Here is an 18,880-nt window from a genome sequence, read left to right as displayed (position 1 = left end):
CAGGCGCTCCGCCTGTATACCGCTGCGTGGATCCACTAGAGCGCTAACCGCTCCCAGTGGACCAGGAAGTGTACAGGAAGTGAGTAGAAAGCCTACCGCCCCCTTGTTGCCGTGGGAGGCGGCAGCCTAGCGCTTTCACCCACCGAGGATCACGCTAGGGTACCTAGAAGCTGAGTTTCTTCTTGGTGAGTGCGTGAGATGTAAGCAATGCGCTCCGATTTTAAAAATACACTTTCGTGTTATTCCAATAAAATGATGCCACAAATTCAAATTACATTTGTTTTAAAAAATAATGCTGGTACCAATTCCCCACACGCTCTCCTTACATGAGGCGACCGGCAAGCGGGTTGGAGACACTGCCACCGTCTCCTTCCTTTCTGTCTGGTAGGTGTGCAGTCAGTACCCAAGCAGTTCTGAACTTCCCTGTTGGATATGGGAGATCTTGCCTCACAACCATGTGTGTTTTGTCACTCGATATGAGGGAGACAAAGATGCTTTGGTGCGCTTTGTGAGATACATTGTCCTCTTGTCTTCTGGTGGGGCTTCTATACTGCCACTCTTTTTCCTGTTAAGGGAATCCAGATGGAAGCCAGTTTTGAAAGGACTGGGGAGAAAGTTTCTAGCTTGCAGGAGTACAAGTGGGGAAGCATCAACATCCCGTTCTCCTCCAATAAATGCATTGTCTGATTCATTGAGGCTTTATAACTGCATTAACTACAGTTTGTTATAATGAATATGCCTATGGTATGATTTCTTATTTTATCTTTTTCACGAATAGGTGATGGGTGTCTTAGCAGATAAAAAACCAGAGCAAGGTCAGCGAGTCTCCGGCATACTCGTTAAGAGAAACTTCAATTATCATATCCTTGCTTCTTGTGACCTCTCTAGTAAGTGACAACTGAGTATATGTTCGTGTCTTTTACTGTTTTCCAGTAGTACTTGCTCCCAATCGCACAATCTTAGTCTCAGTGAAGTAATTAAAGTACACACCTAAAACAGACACATATGTTTATCATCTTGATATTACTACCCACACACTCCATTTATGATTCACAAGCAACTTTGTATGCGCTTGTTGCAGTTTTCAATTTAAGGTTCTAAGGCACAAGATGTTCGCCTACTGCATTCTTTGTGTTGTTGACTATTTTGCCAATTGACACATAATTCATACTCTTCTTTCCCGGTCTTGATCTCCAGGTTTTGAATGCTAATCCAGTCAGATTAAGTTAGTTGACAAAGAGATGCCTCTACCACTTTCTTGAGGAGATGAGTTTCACACAACCACATGCAATATGTATGCTAAGCACCTGCTAAATGTTTATATTTTGGTGTGTTTATGCTACATTCATTTTGCAGATTCTAAAATCTATTCAGATTTGTTTCGGTAGTTTATATTATAAACTTTCACTAGTAGAGCATTTATTTAACTTTTCTTTTTTTTCCCTTTCAGATTACACAGATTTAGCCATGAGTACGGTCACGGAGACACAGGCTATTCCATACACTGGTCCATTTAACCTGCTCCATTACCATCTTCAGAAATTAACAGGCGAGTCTATTTGTAAACTAGTGCTTGCTTGTTTCATACATCCTAAAGATGCTGTTCAAACTATTCATACTTGTTCAAGTCATTTTGGCACAGTGAAGACTAGTTGGCCATAAACTAAAGGAACGCTTTTTGCCAAAACCTGCCTGAAAGATTTACTAAGTGCGCTGGTTTTGCCAGTATGTGCACGATGTTTGGCTTAATTCTATAGGGCTGCTTCTGGCTAAAGCCGCTCTATGGGCTGAGTCACATCATTAATATGCCATTTGATAGCTAACCGTTTGGCAGGTATTGGACCACACAACTGAGCACATTAATAAGGACACTTCAATGTCAAATGCTTTGGGAGAGTTGCAGCAAGCTGCGGGTTTTCAGAAGAGTGTCTGAAAACCCGCATGGACTAGGGCAGTGCCCCACTAAACTTTGAGGTAGTCTACATTCTTCTGATAATTTTCCTTTTCAAGGGAAAGCAAAGGTTATCCCTACAGTGGCAAAAGATAACACTAGAGAAGAGTGAGTGCTGCAAACAGTGTCATGGGTATTTCATAAAGTTCATTATGAAACCGTGCCAACCTTGCATAAAGTCATACCATCTCCTGCTGGAAGCTGAAGAGACATTGCTCATAAGCAGTGCCTTAGAGTGGTGCACGGATAGGTTCAGGAGGGAGTATTCACTGCACTTCCTGCTCCTCACTGCACTTCCTGCTCCTAGAGGCACTGTACTATGTAACCCATTTCGGAACGCGCAAGGAATGGAGGAAATTGATGCAGCTCCTAATATGCTCAAGAATCTTGTCATTGGACAATCAAGAAAAAAATTAACTAGTTTAAATTGAATTTATTTCATTGCATCTGCTTATGAAGACCATTTTAATGAAGATGTTTGTTTCCAGCACTGTATGTACAACGCCATAAAGTCTGTAACCTATGTACAGCATGTGAACCTAAAATAAGGTAATACCACTAAAGAAAAGGATTGTCGGATTGCTTACTTCAAAAAATATTTTTGCAGCTTGAATCTATTCTATTCACTGCTAAGTTTGTGTTTTAAAACAAATATATAATTTAGTATCCGCAATGAAATAACATTGCGCTCACCAGGCTTGCAAATACAGCCTCAGTAAGATACATAAAAAGTAGTAACAGAAACTGCCCTCAAGAAAGATGTAACATACCACTTATATACTTAACCTAGTGCATACTGGGACGTCCCCTCAATATAGTAATGCGTCACTATCAGTACATTCATCTGGCATTTTCCCCCCTCATTCCCCAAAATAATGTTGCAGAGTGCCCTCCCCCTGAGCCTCAAGATTTGATGCTATTTAGCATTTGTTTGAGTCCGTTAATATGTATGTTCGAGGCATATGAGCTGAAGATTGCACACTATGCATAGATGGCCACCCAGTGTTGGGCCCGGATGTTTGCAGTTTGTTTTTCTTGTAGAGAGTCTTTGGAAGTCACAGGATAGGTGACTCCTCCCTTGGGTGATACTGCGCATGGGCATCGGCTCCATCCGCAGATTGGTTTTTTCCGCCCCCGGGCTCGGATGTGGTTCCAGCGCTTAACCATCGACGCGCAATCTTCATCGGCTTCAAGAAAATACTCTACAAAGTGTTTTCCAGTCGACAGAACACTTTGACTCCAAGGACGTCCATTCCGGTCGTCGAATACGGCCTTCGGGCCCAACTAGGCCTCGACTCCAGCTAATGGAAAGGACGCCATTTAAAAGGTGTCCTCAATGTGGGTCGAAGTTTCCCCACACCGACCTCCACGAAGTCTGTAACCTCTGCCTCTCTCCGGAGCACGAGGCCAAGGACTGTTCAGCCTGTGCCTCTTTCCGCTCCAAGAAGACTATCAGGGACCGGAGAGCCAGACGAACAATGGTTTAAAGATCTTCGGCTCCGATTCCGGACGACATTTTCCAAGAAGGTGTCGACGTCCCAGAAGAACACTACGTCGACAGCGAATCGGAGGCAGAAGATTCAGATGTCGAGGACCTGACTCCAGCGCAGCGGGTCGTAAGTAAGATCGTCGACCCCCACACTTCCTCGACACACCCAAAAAAGGATACGGTCACACCCCCGCCCACGGGCTCGGGTACATACCGAGACAATACTTCGACGGCCCCACCTTCGGGCTCGGCCAAGAAGTAATAAGGCCTTTGGGAGACTCTGGCTCGAGTCGACCCCCGCTCGGTGCCGGCACACAATAACCGGCACTGAAAAAAAACATCTACTACCGCACCGAAGCCATCGGCGCCGAAACACTCAGTTTCCTCGGCACCCAAGCCAACTTCGGAGCAATCGAAAGCTTCTGGCACCAAAAAACCATCGGAGCCGAAGCACCCATCGGAGCCGAAAAAAGTGTCGGACTCGAAAAAACACCAAGGACCGAAAAAGCCTTCGGATCCGAAAGACACCGGCTTCCCCCGTGAAAGAAAAAAGGTCGAAAGAAGCCGTACCGGCGCCGAAACGTCCTTCCATGCCGACAGGCCATGCTCCTGAAAGAGACTTGTTTGCTCCAGATCCAAAGCAAAAGACTCTTGTTAAAGACCCAAAGACTGGTCGACTGGCATTATCAAAGAAACTACCACCAGAGGCGCCTGCACCAGCTCCGGCCCCAAAGAGGAAAAAGGACATGGCTACCCCACCTATGCATGTACCTCACCCAGCTCCTGCACCCACTCCTCCACCCCATATTTCACCACCTCTCTCCCCTGTACCATCTAGCACACATGGGGATAATGGGGATGATGAATAAGACACAGGGGCGGATCCACAAGAGCCAGTTGATCCCCAGACTCGCCAGACCCATGGGATTACAATACACCAGACGTCCCACGAGATAATATATACCCGTCTAGGCCTTCACCACCAGAAGACACCATGGGGTTCAACCAGTTACTAATCAGAGCAGCACAATACCATGGGGTAGACATGCACTCCGATGCAGTAGAGGAAGACTTCCTCCTGGACACATTTGACGCTGCACAAAGGTCTTCAGCAATTTTGCCAATGCTCAAAGGGGTAGTTAAACATGCCCCTGAGGTTTTTAAAGACCCTGTCAGGACTAGAGTCCTAAACCCAAGAGTGGAGAAAAAGTATAAAGCTGCACCATCTGACCCAGCATATATAAAGGGACCAGTTCCCCTCGACTCTCTAGTCGTATCCAACGCATGAAAAAGGGTTAACTCTCAGACATCAGGAAAAGCTCCCCCACCAGACAAGGAGTCTAAACTCCTAGATGCGTCAGGTAAAAGAACAAACATGTGGCGCATTGCTAACACGCAAGCTTTACTAGCGAGATGCGATAGAGCACATTATGATGAGCTCGAGGACATAATGCAACATATCCCTGACCAATTTAAGGATAGAGCTAGTGAGCTAATTCAAGAAGGCAAAATTATTACTAACACATCTATCCGCTGTGCAGCAGACACAGCCTCAAGAGCAGTCAATACTAGCGTCCTGCTGCGCAGGCATGCTTGGCTGCGTATATCAGGCTTTAAGCCAGAAGTCTAAAGTGCCATACTCAATCGGCCATTCGATGAACAACACTTATTTGGCCCCGAGGTAGACGTCTCACTCGAAGATGAAGAAAGACACAGACACAGCTAAATCTATGGGAGCACTGCAGTCGCAGGCTCCCAGACGTTCTTTTCGTCGCTCCACATATAGAGGTGTGAACTGAGAGTACCCATCAGATACACCATCCACAGGTTATAAAAGCCCCACTCAGTCTACCTACGGTAAGGGCTACCAAAGGGGGGTTACCGCGGTAAAAACAACAAAGGCAGAGGCAAGAATAACAACTCCCGCTCTGCCTCCACCTCTACCCAATGACGCCCCTCCCCTTTCCCCGCCCCATTCCACTCCTGTCGGGGTAAGGATACAGCAACACCTGTCAGCCTGGGAAGACATCACATCAGACAGGTGGGTGCTTCAAATAATTCAGTCAGGTTACTGTCTAGAACTAACATCTACCCCCCCCAAACATACCACCCAAACAGCGTCCAATGTCACAAGATCATTTAACGCTGCTCAGACAAGAAGTACTTTCTCTCCTGCAGAAAAATGCAATAGAGTTGGTTCCAAAACATCAACAGTACAAGGGAGTATATTCCCTGTACTTTTTGATTCCAAAAAAGGACGGATCTCTAAGACCCATTCTAGACCTCAGACCTCTCAACGCTTACATACAATCAGATCACTTCCATATGGTCACACTTCTGCAAGTCCTTCCAGGACGACTTTCTGGTCACACTAGATCTCAAAGACGCCTACTTTCACATCCCAATTCATCAGGCGCACAAGAAGTATCTACGATTTGTGCTGGAAGGACAGCACTACCAGTTCAAGATACTCCCATTCGGAGTAACCACAACGCCAAGAGTGTTCACCAAATGTCTAGCAGTGGTGGCAGCACACCTAAGAAGACAGCACATACACGTCTTCCCATATCTAGACGACTGGCTCATAAAGGCACAGTCATACAAACCAATGTTTACAACACGCTCCTAATACAATAATGTTACTTCACAACTTAGGCTTCACAGTAAATTACACCAAGTCACATCTGCTACCGTCTTACACACAACAGTACCTAGGAGCTACAATCAATACTCAACTAGCACAAGCTTATCCCTCTCCAGCAAGGATAACAAGTGTGCAAACGCTCCTAACAAAGTTCAAATCACAACACTCGCTTCCAGCTCGGGTGTTTATGCAACTCATAGGGATGATGGCATCTTGCATATTCATAGTACCTCACGCAAGACTGCAAATGCGTCCGCTTCAAATATGTCTAGCACGTCAATGGAACCAGGCTCGGGGTCAGTTAACAGACCTAGTGTAGGTAGACAGTCGGACTCATCGCTCTCTGCAATGGTGGAACACAAAAAACCTATCAAAAGGCTGACTGTTCCTAGAGCCAGTTCCACAAATTACACTAACAGCAGACGCATCGCTCTTCGGCTGGGGAGCCCACTTACTGCATCACACCACGCAGGGAAAGTGGACACCAATACAGAAACTACTCCACATCAACCATCTAGAGCTATTAGATGTGTTTCTAGCTCTAAAAGCATTCCAAAGACAAGTGGTAAGCAAGACTGTTTTAGTCCGCACAGACAATATGACAGCCATGTATTACGTGAACAAACAGGGAGGGACACACTCTCTGCAGCTCTCTCAACTAGCTCAGCAGATATGGAGGTGGGCTATACCTCAGAACATCTTTTTAATAGCCCAACACGTCCCAGGGTTTTCCGAACACCATGGCAGATCTGTTAAGTCGGCAGACCCAGCAGATGCACGAGTGGGAACTTCATCCACAAGTTCTTCATCCGTTCTTTCAAATGTGGGGTCAACCTCAGATAGACCTCTTTGCCACCCACGACAACGCAAAATGCCCACACTTCGCCGCCAGATACCCACACCCATTAGCCAAAGGCAATGCGGTATGGATGAACTGGTCAGGACTATTTGCGTACGCTTTTCCTCCTCCTCTACCAATGATTCCTTTACTAGTACGTAAGATGCAACAGCACTCGCTAACGCTTATACTAGTAGCTCCAACGTGGGCCAGACAACCGTGGTACACCACACTGCTACAGCTATCTGTGGTACCACACCAAAAACTAAACCTATCTCCACATCTTTTAACCCAGAACCATGGAGAGATCAGGCACCCGGACCCAACTCAGCTCAACCTTGCGATCTGGCTCCTGAAGTCATAGAGTTTGGCTATCTTAAACTCCCTCAAGAATGTATGTATGTTATCAAGGAGGCAAGGCGTCCCACCACCAGAGCATGTTATGCTGCTAAGTGGAAACGTTTTGTGATATACTGTCAAACCAACAAATTGAATCCACTACATCTATCCATTCAACACATTATAGGCTACTTACTACATCTTCAAAAGTGCAATTTAGCCTACACATCTATCAGGTTGCACCTAGCTGCCATTGCAGCTTATTTACAAAACAGACAGCATCTGTCTCTCTTTAGAGTGCCAGCCATTAAAGCTTTTATGGAGCGTCTCAAAAGAATAATACCTCCAAGAATGCCACCTTCGCCAATGTGGAACTTAAACATAGTATTCACACGCCTCATGGGACCTCCATTTGAACCCTTACACAAATGCGAATTGAATTTCTCACATGCAAAGTGGCTTTCCCAGTAGCCATTACTTCCTTAAGAAGAGTTAGTGAAATGCAAGCATTTACCATTCAAGAACCTTTTCTGAAAATGCATCACAATAAGGTGGTTCTTCGTACAAACCCTAAATTCCTGCCAAAGGTAATTTCACCGTTCCATCTAAACCAATCTGTGGAACTGCCAGTTTTCTTCTCGCAGCCACAAACGGTAGCAGAAATAGCTCTGCACACCTTAGATGTCAAAAGAGCATTACTATATTACATAGAGAGAACACAGCTTCAGGAAAACAAAACCGCTTTTTGTATCGTTTTCACCACCACATAAAGGCAAACCAATATCAAAAACGGGTATTGCGAGGTGGATTGTTAAGTGTATCCAAATATGTTATCAGAAAGCTAAGCGTACACTGACAATTCCTCCAAGAGCCCATTCTACAAGAAAAATAGGGACTTCCGTGGCATTCCTAGGGAACATTCCCTTAGAAGACATCTGCAAAGCAGCTACATGGCTTACACCGCACAAATTCACAAAACACTATTGTGTAGATGTGCAAACAAAACAACAAGCCACTGTAGGCCAAGCTGTACCTAAAACACTATTTCAAACAACTGCAACAGATACGAGTGGTCGCCGCTAGTGTGGGTACTGCTATATAATCTATGCATAGTGTGCAATCTGCAACTCATATGCCTCGAACGGAAAATGCTACTTACCAGTATGCATCTGTTCTTGGCATGTAGAGCTGCAGAATTGCACACGCCCACCCGCCTCCCCGGCTACTTTTATCTGTTCCAGTGTTATTGACATTAGATACAAACACACATGGTCATCACTATCTCTTGGCTCCATCACTTCCCTAATGGCGAAAAACAATCTGGGGATGGAGCCGAAGCCCATGCGCAGTATCACCCAAGGGAGGAGTCACCTATCCTGTGACTTTCAAAGACTCTCTACAAGAAAAACAAACTGCAAACATCCGGGCCCAACACTGGGTGGCCATCTATGCATGGTGTGCAATTCTGCAGCGCCACATGCCAGGAACAGATGCATATTGGCAAGTAGCATTTTCCTTTCTCAGCCAATGACCACTCCGAAACGTCTCGGAGCCTTAGGGTCGCCGAGGGAGCCTTAACTCTCATCCTGGTAATGGCAACCCACCTACTAGCGAATACCAGAGCCAACTGCAAGAAAGAAACAATATACCATCTTGTGCTTTTTGGGACGAACAATATTCCCCAGCAGACAAAGCTGAGAGGTAAGTGTACATGCCAAGGCAGATGTCTGCTGCAATCTATCCACCATGACTAACCAGAAAGCTTTTTCCAATGAGCATCCCCATGAAAAGTGTATAAAATCAGCGATCCACTGCTAAGTTAATAAGCTTCATATTGGCAAACATGTATATCCTCACACATCATATGATGACAAGAGAATTGCAATGTGAAAAAATGTGTTCGAGGCATATGAGCTGCAGATTGTACACTATGCATTAGATCGCCACCTGGTGTTGGGCTCGGATGATTGCAGGTTGTTGTCTTCTTGGAAGAAGTCTTTGTAGTCACAAGATAGGTGACTCCTCCCTTGGACAATACTGCGAATGGGCATCGGCTCCATCCTTAGAATGTTTTTTTCCACCACTGGGTTCGGATGAAAGTTTCTCCGCTCCGGCTAGAAAAACACTTTTCAGCAACTTCGAAGCGCAGAACTTCCTCAAACTTCTAAAAACTACCCTCGACATCGACTACAATACTTTCGACGCCATCAGTTCCATTCCGGTCATTGACGCAGGCCGTTGGGCCTACCGACGCCGTTCGGCCTACACCACATGGAAAGAACTCCGTTCAAAAGATGCATGTATGTCGAGCAAAGTTTCCACATAGCAACCACCACGAGGTTTGCAACCTCTGTCTATCGCGGAACACGTCGAGTCGACCTGCACAGCTTGTGCATCCTTCTGATCGAAGAAAACCATCCGGGATCGGAGAGCCCGTCGACACGAAATGAGGAGATCAGCTCCAGCACTCTTCGACGAAGAGGTTTCCCTCGTTCCTGAAGACCCACCTGATCTCCAGATCGTATCAGAGGCAGACGACTCAGATGACTCCATTCCATCGGGTCAGCGCATGAATACTACTGCCCCTGCACCACATATTCTGTCCAAACTGAAGGCAAAGGTCCGCACTCCGCCCAAAGGGCCCAGTCGAGACCGAATACCTGCTTCGAAAGCCCCGCCTTCCAGCCAGGCTCCGAAATAACCAACTAAGCCTTCTAGTGCCTCAACACCGAGCAAGCCTCTTCGATCGGCACCGAAAAATAAGGATGCCTCGGCGCCGAAGCCAAAAGACCCTTCGGCACCAAAGCCTAAAATAGTACCGGCACCGAAACTGAAAGAAGCACCGGCTCCGAAGCCGTCCACTTCTACATCTTCGGCGCCGAAGAACACAAAGCCTGATTCCGAGGTGCCCAAATCCTCGAACATGCCTACAAAACCGAAAACCACACCTTCGGCACCGAAAACTATGCCACAGGACGTTATAACACCTCCCAAGGCTAAAGACACACAACAACCTCCCCTGGTACCGAAAAAATCGACGCCCAAGAAGGTTGTAGAGGAGGAGGAGGAACTTTTTCGACCAGATCCTCGACAAAAGAAAATCTACATAGACCCAAAGACAGGTCATGTAGGTGCTACACCTCACAAGAAGAGACCAGCAGATGCACCACCCACACCTGTGGTTCCTTCAAAGAAAAAGGACTGTGCAACATCTCCTATGCACCCTTTTTCTCCTATACCTCCTCTTCCTTCTCCTTTTCCTCCTCACCCTTCTTCTCCTTTTCCTCCTCACATATCACCTCAAATCTCTCCTGTACATTCTCCATTATCACATTCCCCTCAGCAGAATGATGATGAATACAATTTGGGTGGAGGGGAAGACATGCAAGAACCCGATTCATACCATGTAGATGAGGGTATATGGGACTTTTCAAACCCAAACAATGTGCCTAACAACAGTCTCTCATATTGATCCTAGTAGCTCCCACATGGGCACGCCAACCGTGGTTCACCACACTACTAGATCTCTCTCTAGTTCCACATCAAAGCTACAGCTCACACACTCCCTGTTAACACGGAACCATGGAGAAATCAGACACCCAGACCCAAACCAACTGAATTTGGCGATTGGGCTCCTGAAGTCTTAGAGTTTGGTTATCTAAACCTTCCACCAGACTGTATGAACATCATTAAAGAGGCTAGGAGACCTACTACCAGGGTGTGTTATGCTCCTAAATGGAAAAGATTTGCCATTGATTGCAACAATAACCACATTAATCCCCTGTATGCTTCCATCCAGAATATCATTTGCTACCTTTTACACTTTACAAAGGTCTAATTTGGCATATTCTTCCATACGCCTGCACCTTGCAGTAATCGCAGCCTATTTACAAAACAGGCAACATCTGTCTTTCTTCAGAGTACCTGAAATCAAAGCATTCATCGAAGGATTAAAAAGAATAATCCCACCCAGATTGCCACCTTCTCCTGTGTGGAACCTGAATCTTGTCCTTACAAGACTCATGGGGCCCCCTTTCGAGCCTCTACATAAATGTGAACCGCAGTTCCTAACATGGAACACCGCTTTCCTTGTTGCCATTACCTCTCTCAGAAGAGTAAGTGAGGTACAAGCTTTCACTATACAAGAACTATTTTTTCAAATCCATCCTAACAAAGTGGTTTTTAGATCTAATCCAAAATGTATCCAAAGGTCATCACTCCTTTTCACCTAAATCAATCCGTATAGTTACCTGTGTTTTTCCAAAACCCAGACTCTGTAGCGGAAAGGGCTTTACACACATTAGATGTTAAAAGGGCTCTTTTCCATACCAATATTCTAAAGAGAGAGCCCAAACCTTTGAGGCGGGTAATCTCAGTAACCACAGCACCAATCAACACCCAATACAGCGTTGGAAAGGGCAGTTGCAGCAGAAGGACATAGGCTATGCAGACGGCCACCATATACATTTAAAAGGTAAAAGAACAGTGCCAGCAAAGTAGTCCCTTGTGGGCTTGGGCTGGGGGCGTGACACACGCTGGGGGCGTGTGGTATGGCCATCACATCCTGGGCTGTGGGCGTGTGCTGGAAGCGTGACAAACGCTGGGGGCGTGTGTCCGCCCTTCATGCCATGAGTCGTACATACAAGCGCCATTTACGTTGCGCAGCATCAAGGGGCACGCTGGGTGCGTGACACGCTGGGGGAGTGAGAAACACTGGGGGCGTGTGTCTGGCCTTCATGCCATGTGAACGCAATTGCGCCGCATCAAGGGGCACGCTGGGTGCGTGTGCTACATTCCGCCCTTCATGCCATGTGGGTCGTACATTAATCAGAAGATAGTCTGCTGTGGTCGTGTGCTGGGGCCGTGACTAACGCGTTCACCTGGAGGCCTGGTAAGTAACGTTACTGCAGCCTCTCCTGCGCACTGTTACTGAACTCTCTCATTCATCGAAATTACACGCGCCTGCTACCATCAACAAGGGCTTTAGCCGGGCTCAGGCGGCGGATCACTACGCCAATTACACGTGCCTGCTAAGATGAACCAGTCCTCAAAAACCCCGTGAGGAGAACCATGGCGAAAGCCCTGAATCCCGCTTAGGCGTTTTTGCAACTTAATAGCGACTTCCCTGATGAAGGCTAATGCCGAAATGCATTGGAAATAGCTATTCAAGATAAATTGATGGATAAATAAGAAACGTTGATACTTATGAAAGTCAATGAAATTCCAGATAATCGAAGAATTCATGATTTTGGATCTAGAAGTATGAATAAAATACTTTAAAGACACCAAGAAGTATTGAATAACTTTATTGATGAACATTGGCTGTTGGAGAACAGCACCAATATCTGTGCCAGAGGAGACACATTCACATCACGTGTCGGTGCAAACATTTTTCTTCTTAGACTAAACCATGATGTTTGTTATTCCTAGAACTGCTGATCACTATATTACTACAACTGTATTCTGGAGATATTTAGGAATTTTCCAGTAACTGTATACTTTTCGTTCTCTTTGATTATTTTTCCTACCTTAAATGGCTGACTAATTAGACTAGGATTTCAGGTTGAGGTTTTTGGAGCATTCCTTAAAATTCCATCTGGTAAGATAGGCTCTACTCTAGCGGGAAGGTTAGATATTGCTGTTTTTTTTAAATTGTTTGTCTTAAGTTTTTTCTAGTATTGCACCAATGTGTAGTAATAATGGGTTTTACGCCTTACTCAAGTCTGTATTGGTATGTTTTTCTTTATATATTTTGATTTAAATCATATTTCCCTTTTGTTTTTCTTAATAGGTGAGGTAGAGGAAGTTGAGCACCAGGAAAGAACAACATTGAGGATTTTCAATGCAGTAACTTTGGTATACGAGCCTGGCATGATTGTTCTGGAGGTAAGTGAGAGAGTATGAGAGTGAGATATATATATATATATATATATATATATATATATATATATATATATATATATATATATATATATATATATATATAGATATATAACTTAGGGTTGTCACCTTGGTGCATACTTCTCTTGCAATATGGGTATTATTGATATGCAAAAATTACGTAAGGCAGTGAAAACAGTTCTATTCCCAATGATGTTCAGTTATTTGTAGGAAATATTGGGTTGGTAGTCTGTGATTTGGTTGAAGGCACAGGGTTTGTCACCTCGAAGTCGGTAGTTTTGAGTTCTTGTTCCAGCTAAGCCACTTGAGTGTTAATGAAGGTACCATCTTGTACTCCTCCAATTGGTATAAGATAGTAAAACCTTTTTTTTTTTTTTTAGGCTTTAAGATAAACATTTGTTTTCTCTTTGTCATGTAGCTTCATTGGTCTTTTTGGACTATTAGCTTTATGAAAAATGTAGACTCTATTGAGCAAGCAATGACATCCACCAGTTGACAGTTGGCTCCTAGTTTTAGCTAAAAGTGTCATATAGCCATGAATAAATAATATATTAATCTCCTGATTAGCTGAATGACTGCCTTGCCATCATCCAGGCATGTCAGTCCAAGGTCTGTCTCAAGCTGAATACCACCAAGAAGACATTTGTGCTCATTGACCTTCATAAGGCCGGTTCCCTGGGCTTCCACATTGGCACCAATCTCAGCTGAAGGATGCACATCTCATATTTAAAGAGCCTGGCAACAGCGGTCTCTGCTTCACCAGAAGCAGACTTAGGATTACCAGCACTGAAATCACAGTTCCTGTCTTAGTGGAGGCAACACTCTTCTAGTCGCGATCTGCGAAACTCGCACACACCACAAAAGAGCATCTTTCACAGCAGACATTCTCAAAAGGATTTTCCCAATAACTCCATAAACTGTTGGCGCCCTCTGCTTTTGGGGCTTTCTGGTCCAGTAGAAAGATCAGTCAGTACACTTTATACAAGCACCAGTTTTTTTTGGGTCATTCTAAATTCAAAGATGTTTATTGTAGAACCAGGCGCCTCTAAAAAGCAGTTGGAGCAGTGTAATTACAGGAGCATGATGGACCAGAACGCCCTGGCTTCCCTGTCCGAATGCTTGAAAAAGGTTGACCTGTACTGAATGGAAATATTTTTTGTTGGCAGGACAACCTAGAAAATTTCCAATGTGTTTTTTGGATCCACATCTATAACAAAATATAGCCTGTTTCTTTTGAGGAAACTTAACATTAATGCTTTTTGTATTTACTGCACAAATAGTTGTCTTGATTAGGATCAGATGGGTTGATCATGTTAACTCCGCCCTTTGCTGTATCAATCATAACTTTACTAGAGAGTGTGGAGCGCTCAATGCTTAAAGTGGGGTCAATTACTTCATTCAAAGAAGGATTTTTGCACCCTAAAATCCGCTCCTTGATCTCTAGGGATGCGCAATTGAAAACAAACTGATCCCTGATATAGTTATCGGATAATGTAGTTGACAACACTCTAAGGGCAGAAATGTACTCCAACTTTCTCCTCTTTTTGTTTCCTTGCATAAAAGTTATGGCGCTCTAACATAATGTTGGGTTCCTCTGCATACTGTTTCTTTAAACGGGCTACCGCTGCAAGGTAAACGTTCCTTTGACGATCACCAGCATGAGAAGCAGGAGGAGGAATAGGAACAACGCTATTAAAGATTTTTTTTGTGCAGCTTGACCAAGGCATCCAAAAAGAATAGCAAATTTCCGTTCAGGTGAATATGCAACAGCGTCAATAGCAACAAGGTGGTTTTCAAAAAGGCCAAACCAATCTGACCATATGATCTCAGGGCTCCCAGGTTTGCTTAGGAAAGGGGGTGGTTGAGTAGTTTGCTGCAACTGGTTATTAGGCATCACACAAATCCTTGAAATTGACAAGTGAACCCTGTAAACTTACAATTACAGCAGTAATACAATCTGAGATTAACAACATGGAACTAAGCGAATGAGAGTTACTGTTAAATGCAAACCCCATTGGTGAGAGCGATAAATTAAAAAATAATGGAATAAATAGAAACCCAAGCGTGCGTATTGCTGATGAATAGTGACACGCAGAGGACAGACTGAGCTTCAAATCATTAGACGTGCGTGTCGCTGCGGAATAGTGAGGTGCAGACAAGCGTTGCTAGGATACCAGCCAAGCGTGCGTATCGCTGTAACAATACGCTGGTTTAAATAATATCAATTGTAAGCCAAGCGTGCGTATCGCTGTAACGATACGCTGGTTAAATATTAATTGCAAGGCAAGCGTGCGTATCGCTGAAAGAATACGTTGGTTTAAATTATAACTAAGCGTGTTTATCTTTGAATTATCGAGCGTGAGTATCGCTGTAGCAATACGCTGATTTCAACTGTTAGATAAGCGCGTGCATCACTGTAGTAATGCACTGGTTTTGACAAAATACACTGTTAATTATAAATGAGATGCGGGTGAGACATCGGAACATCGCATCGTCAACACTGACTGAATGAAATGTCACTCCGATAAAATATAACGCTGCAAAAACAATCACAGCAGGAATGATGCTGAACCAATCAGCGTGGGCGAAAAGTAAAAGGTGATTGGTTCCTTATCGGAGGAGGTCACAAGCTGAAAGTGTTAACTTCACTGGCCAATTATGAAGTAACTCACAAAGTATCAAACAGTTTTCTACGTACCTCATCAAAGAGAATGAGTCTCTTGAGACGAAAGGACAAATCCTACCGGAATATTCTCGCTGTAAGAATGAGAGCAACCGGATTTATGGAAAGGTAGGTCCCACTCGAAAATCGGAGGTTGTAGAAAATCATTTTAAATCTTCTGCGTGGGTGTGAGTGGAGTTTCCTGATCGTCGCCAAATATTAAGTGAAGAAATCCAGGAAAACCACAGGTTAAGTAGTCGTAGTTTATTGTCGAAATTACTCCACCCAGCACATGAAGCATCCGTCCAGTAGAAAGCCCAACGGTGACTGGTTACAACGTTAGAACTCTCCACAGAACGAACCCATCATGCGTGAGCCCACATATTTGAAACATAACACAAGATGAATAACAAAGCGCGCACTTACCACTACAACGTGCCCGGAGTGCCTACATTCTGGCTGCCCCAGTGAATTCTCTGTCTGATCAACGGGGTCCTCCGAGCGTGTCTCCGCACTGGCGCTGAAGATTCCCGGAGTGACCTGCAACCTTTTACTCTGCTTTTCGCTGCTCCCTACGCGCTGGGAGACGACTCCGGAGGTAAATCTACCTCGCGCTGGAACCCCCATCGGCGCATGCCAGCTACCGCCTCAGGCCCTGCCCACAGCTCCAGCGGCCTCCTTCCAGCTCACCAGCCTTCCCCGCCCTGACGTGCATCCTGGGCGTCTCCTACACGCCTCCGCTGCCGGAACCTCCTCTCAGTTTCTCCGCATCCTGTTCAAGAAGAAGCAGCTTTCATCTTCACTTCAGGTTACACAGTGAGGCGCTCAGTGCTGCAACATTCTTTTCTTCAGGCTACTGAGGCGCTTGGTGCTGCAACATTCTTCTCTGCAGGCTACTGTAACGCGCTTGGTGCTGCGACATTCTTCTCTGCAGGCTACTGTGAGGCGCTTGGTGATCTGGCTGTAGCTCACTGATCCTGCACCTGATTCTTGTGACTGATTGATTACTCCTTCCTCACAGCAGACATTATACAGTGCCTCAGTTCTTTTATTTCTACTAATGCGGGCAATTTTCCTAATGCGTCTGACACGTGATATTTTGCTCTGCAAGACTGTGCTCGTTGGGCTTTAGTTATATTTACCACATCGTTCTCTTTCCGATACTGTAGCCCCTGCATTAACATTGTTCAGGCCGCCAGCACTAGGTCTCACGAGGTACCATTTGGAATCTCTTCTCTGCTGTTGTTTTAGAGAACCACCTGGGTGTTTTTTCATCCTGAGACACCCTCCTCTATCTCATTCTTTTTGGAGTTGCTTTCCTCCTTAAGGGAGGGGCCTACTTTCTAACCTTTACCATCTCCTAGCTCAAGATTACCTATTCTTTCAAGGAACATCCTTGAGTAGTGTTACACTTTTCTACCATTTAGTGGGTAACTTTCCACTGGTGAAATATTTTGGGGATTCCTGCTGGGTTCCTCCTCCACCCCTGTTATCAAGATCCAAGCATGGGTACACCGGGGATATGTCAACCTCCTTCATTTTTAAGCGAATGTGGGAAACCGGATATCCACTGGAAAGAATGGACCAAACTATTTGAATCTTATTTAATTGCCATGGGGGGAGAAAGGTTCTCAGCAGTGCGCAAACAGGACATTCTCCTACATAATCTGGGGGTTTATGGTCATAAAGTATATGACACTCTACCAGAACTGGAATTAGAAGAGGATGAAGAACTAGATGCATATGAAATGACTCTGGTAAAGTTAGGAAACCATTTCGGTGATAAAATAAACGTGGTCTTGGAGTGCCACAAATGTTCGAGGCATGTGGGCTGCTGAATTCATATCTGTGCATAGATCGCCGCCTAGTGTTGGGTCCGGATGATTGCACATTGTTGTCCTGGAAGAGTCTTCAAAGTATCACGAGATAGGTGGCTCCTCCCTCGGACTACAGTGCGCATGGGCATCCTCTCCATCCTCAGATTGTTTTTCTCCGCCATTGGGTTCGGATGTACTTTCCTACTCTCCAAGTTCGGAAGCAAGAAAAACTCTTCAAAAGGCCTTCGGATCCGTCGGTATTGTTCAGCGCTCGGTGCCGATACACTTTTACAACTTTGTTGCACTCCGGTCGTCGTATTGGGCCGTGAGGCCTTCTCGACACCACGTGGACAGACGGTCGATGGAACGAAGTCCGTTCAAGTACTGCCCTCCGTGCAACTCGAAGTTCCCGCATACAGACAAGCATCCAGTGTGCAATAAATGCCTATCTCCAGATCACAATGAAGATAGTTGCTTAGCCTGTGCCCAGTTCCGATCGAAAAAGACTATTCGGAATCGACGGGCGGCGAGGCAAGAAATGCAACGATCGGCGCCAGAGCCCGATTACATCTTCGATGACGAAGAAGATCTAGCGAGCGCCGAAGACTCGGATCAAGACAGCAGACAATACTCGGAGCACGACTCCGAATATTACCCAGAAGAGGGAGAACTAATCGTCGATCTCGAGGACTATGATCAGGACATCGTAGCAGTTGAAGACGACTCCGATGATGACGAGGGGCGAACCGTGAGTACAACACCCCATATAGACACTACACCTCTATCAGAGACTCAGGTCGAGGCATCGCCAGCAGGCTTTAGCAGAGATCAACCTCCTCGTTCTACAGCCCCGCTATACCGCCCGGCTAAGAACATATCTAAAGAGCCCTCTGAGACACATCACAAGACCTCGGTTCCATCGAAACCGAAACTGATCGACAATACAGTCTTCGGACCGAATTACGTCGAACCGAAAGGCGTCGAACCGAAGGCCGCAGTACCACTACAACCTTCGAAAACAAAGACCGTCGAGTCGACATCGAAGAGCAAAGCAGTCGAGTCGAGCTCGAAGTCGAAGGCCGTCGAGTCAACCTTGAAGCCAAAACACGTCGCTCCGACACAAAAGCACGTTGAATCGAGCAAATCAGCCTCAGGTATCGACAAGGGGAAGAAACCGGTCGACAACAGAACAGCAGGCTCCAAAACAACATAAAGACACTGTCAAACCGACAAAACCAC

At 45.4% G+C, this 18,880-nt stretch overlaps 1 protein-coding gene across 1 annotated transcript in view; it reads left to right on the top strand.

The window, feature by feature from the left end:
• The window catches only part of CPSF3 (cleavage and polyadenylation specific factor 3), a 244,970-nt gene that overhangs the window by 145,108 nt on the left and 80,982 nt on the right, over positions 1 to 18,880 (top strand). The window contains exons 12-14 of the mRNA XM_078647825.1: positions 779 to 887; positions 1,451 to 1,549; positions 13,053 to 13,147. Of these exons, the coding sequence (XP_078503951.1) occupies positions 779 to 887; positions 1,451 to 1,549; positions 13,053 to 13,147 (303 nt within the window). The remainder of the gene's footprint in view (positions 1 to 778; positions 888 to 1,450; positions 1,550 to 13,052; positions 13,148 to 18,880) is intronic.

The sequence above is a fragment of the Lissotriton helveticus genome, chromosome 6, assembly GCF_964261635.1.
Source record: "Lissotriton helveticus chromosome 6, aLisHel1.1, whole genome shotgun sequence".
Lineage (NCBI taxonomy): Eukaryota > Metazoa > Chordata > Amphibia > Caudata > Salamandridae > Lissotriton > Lissotriton helveticus.
The sequence above is the reverse complement of the archived record's forward strand: the minus strand, read 5'-3'. Positions and strand labels throughout refer to the sequence as shown.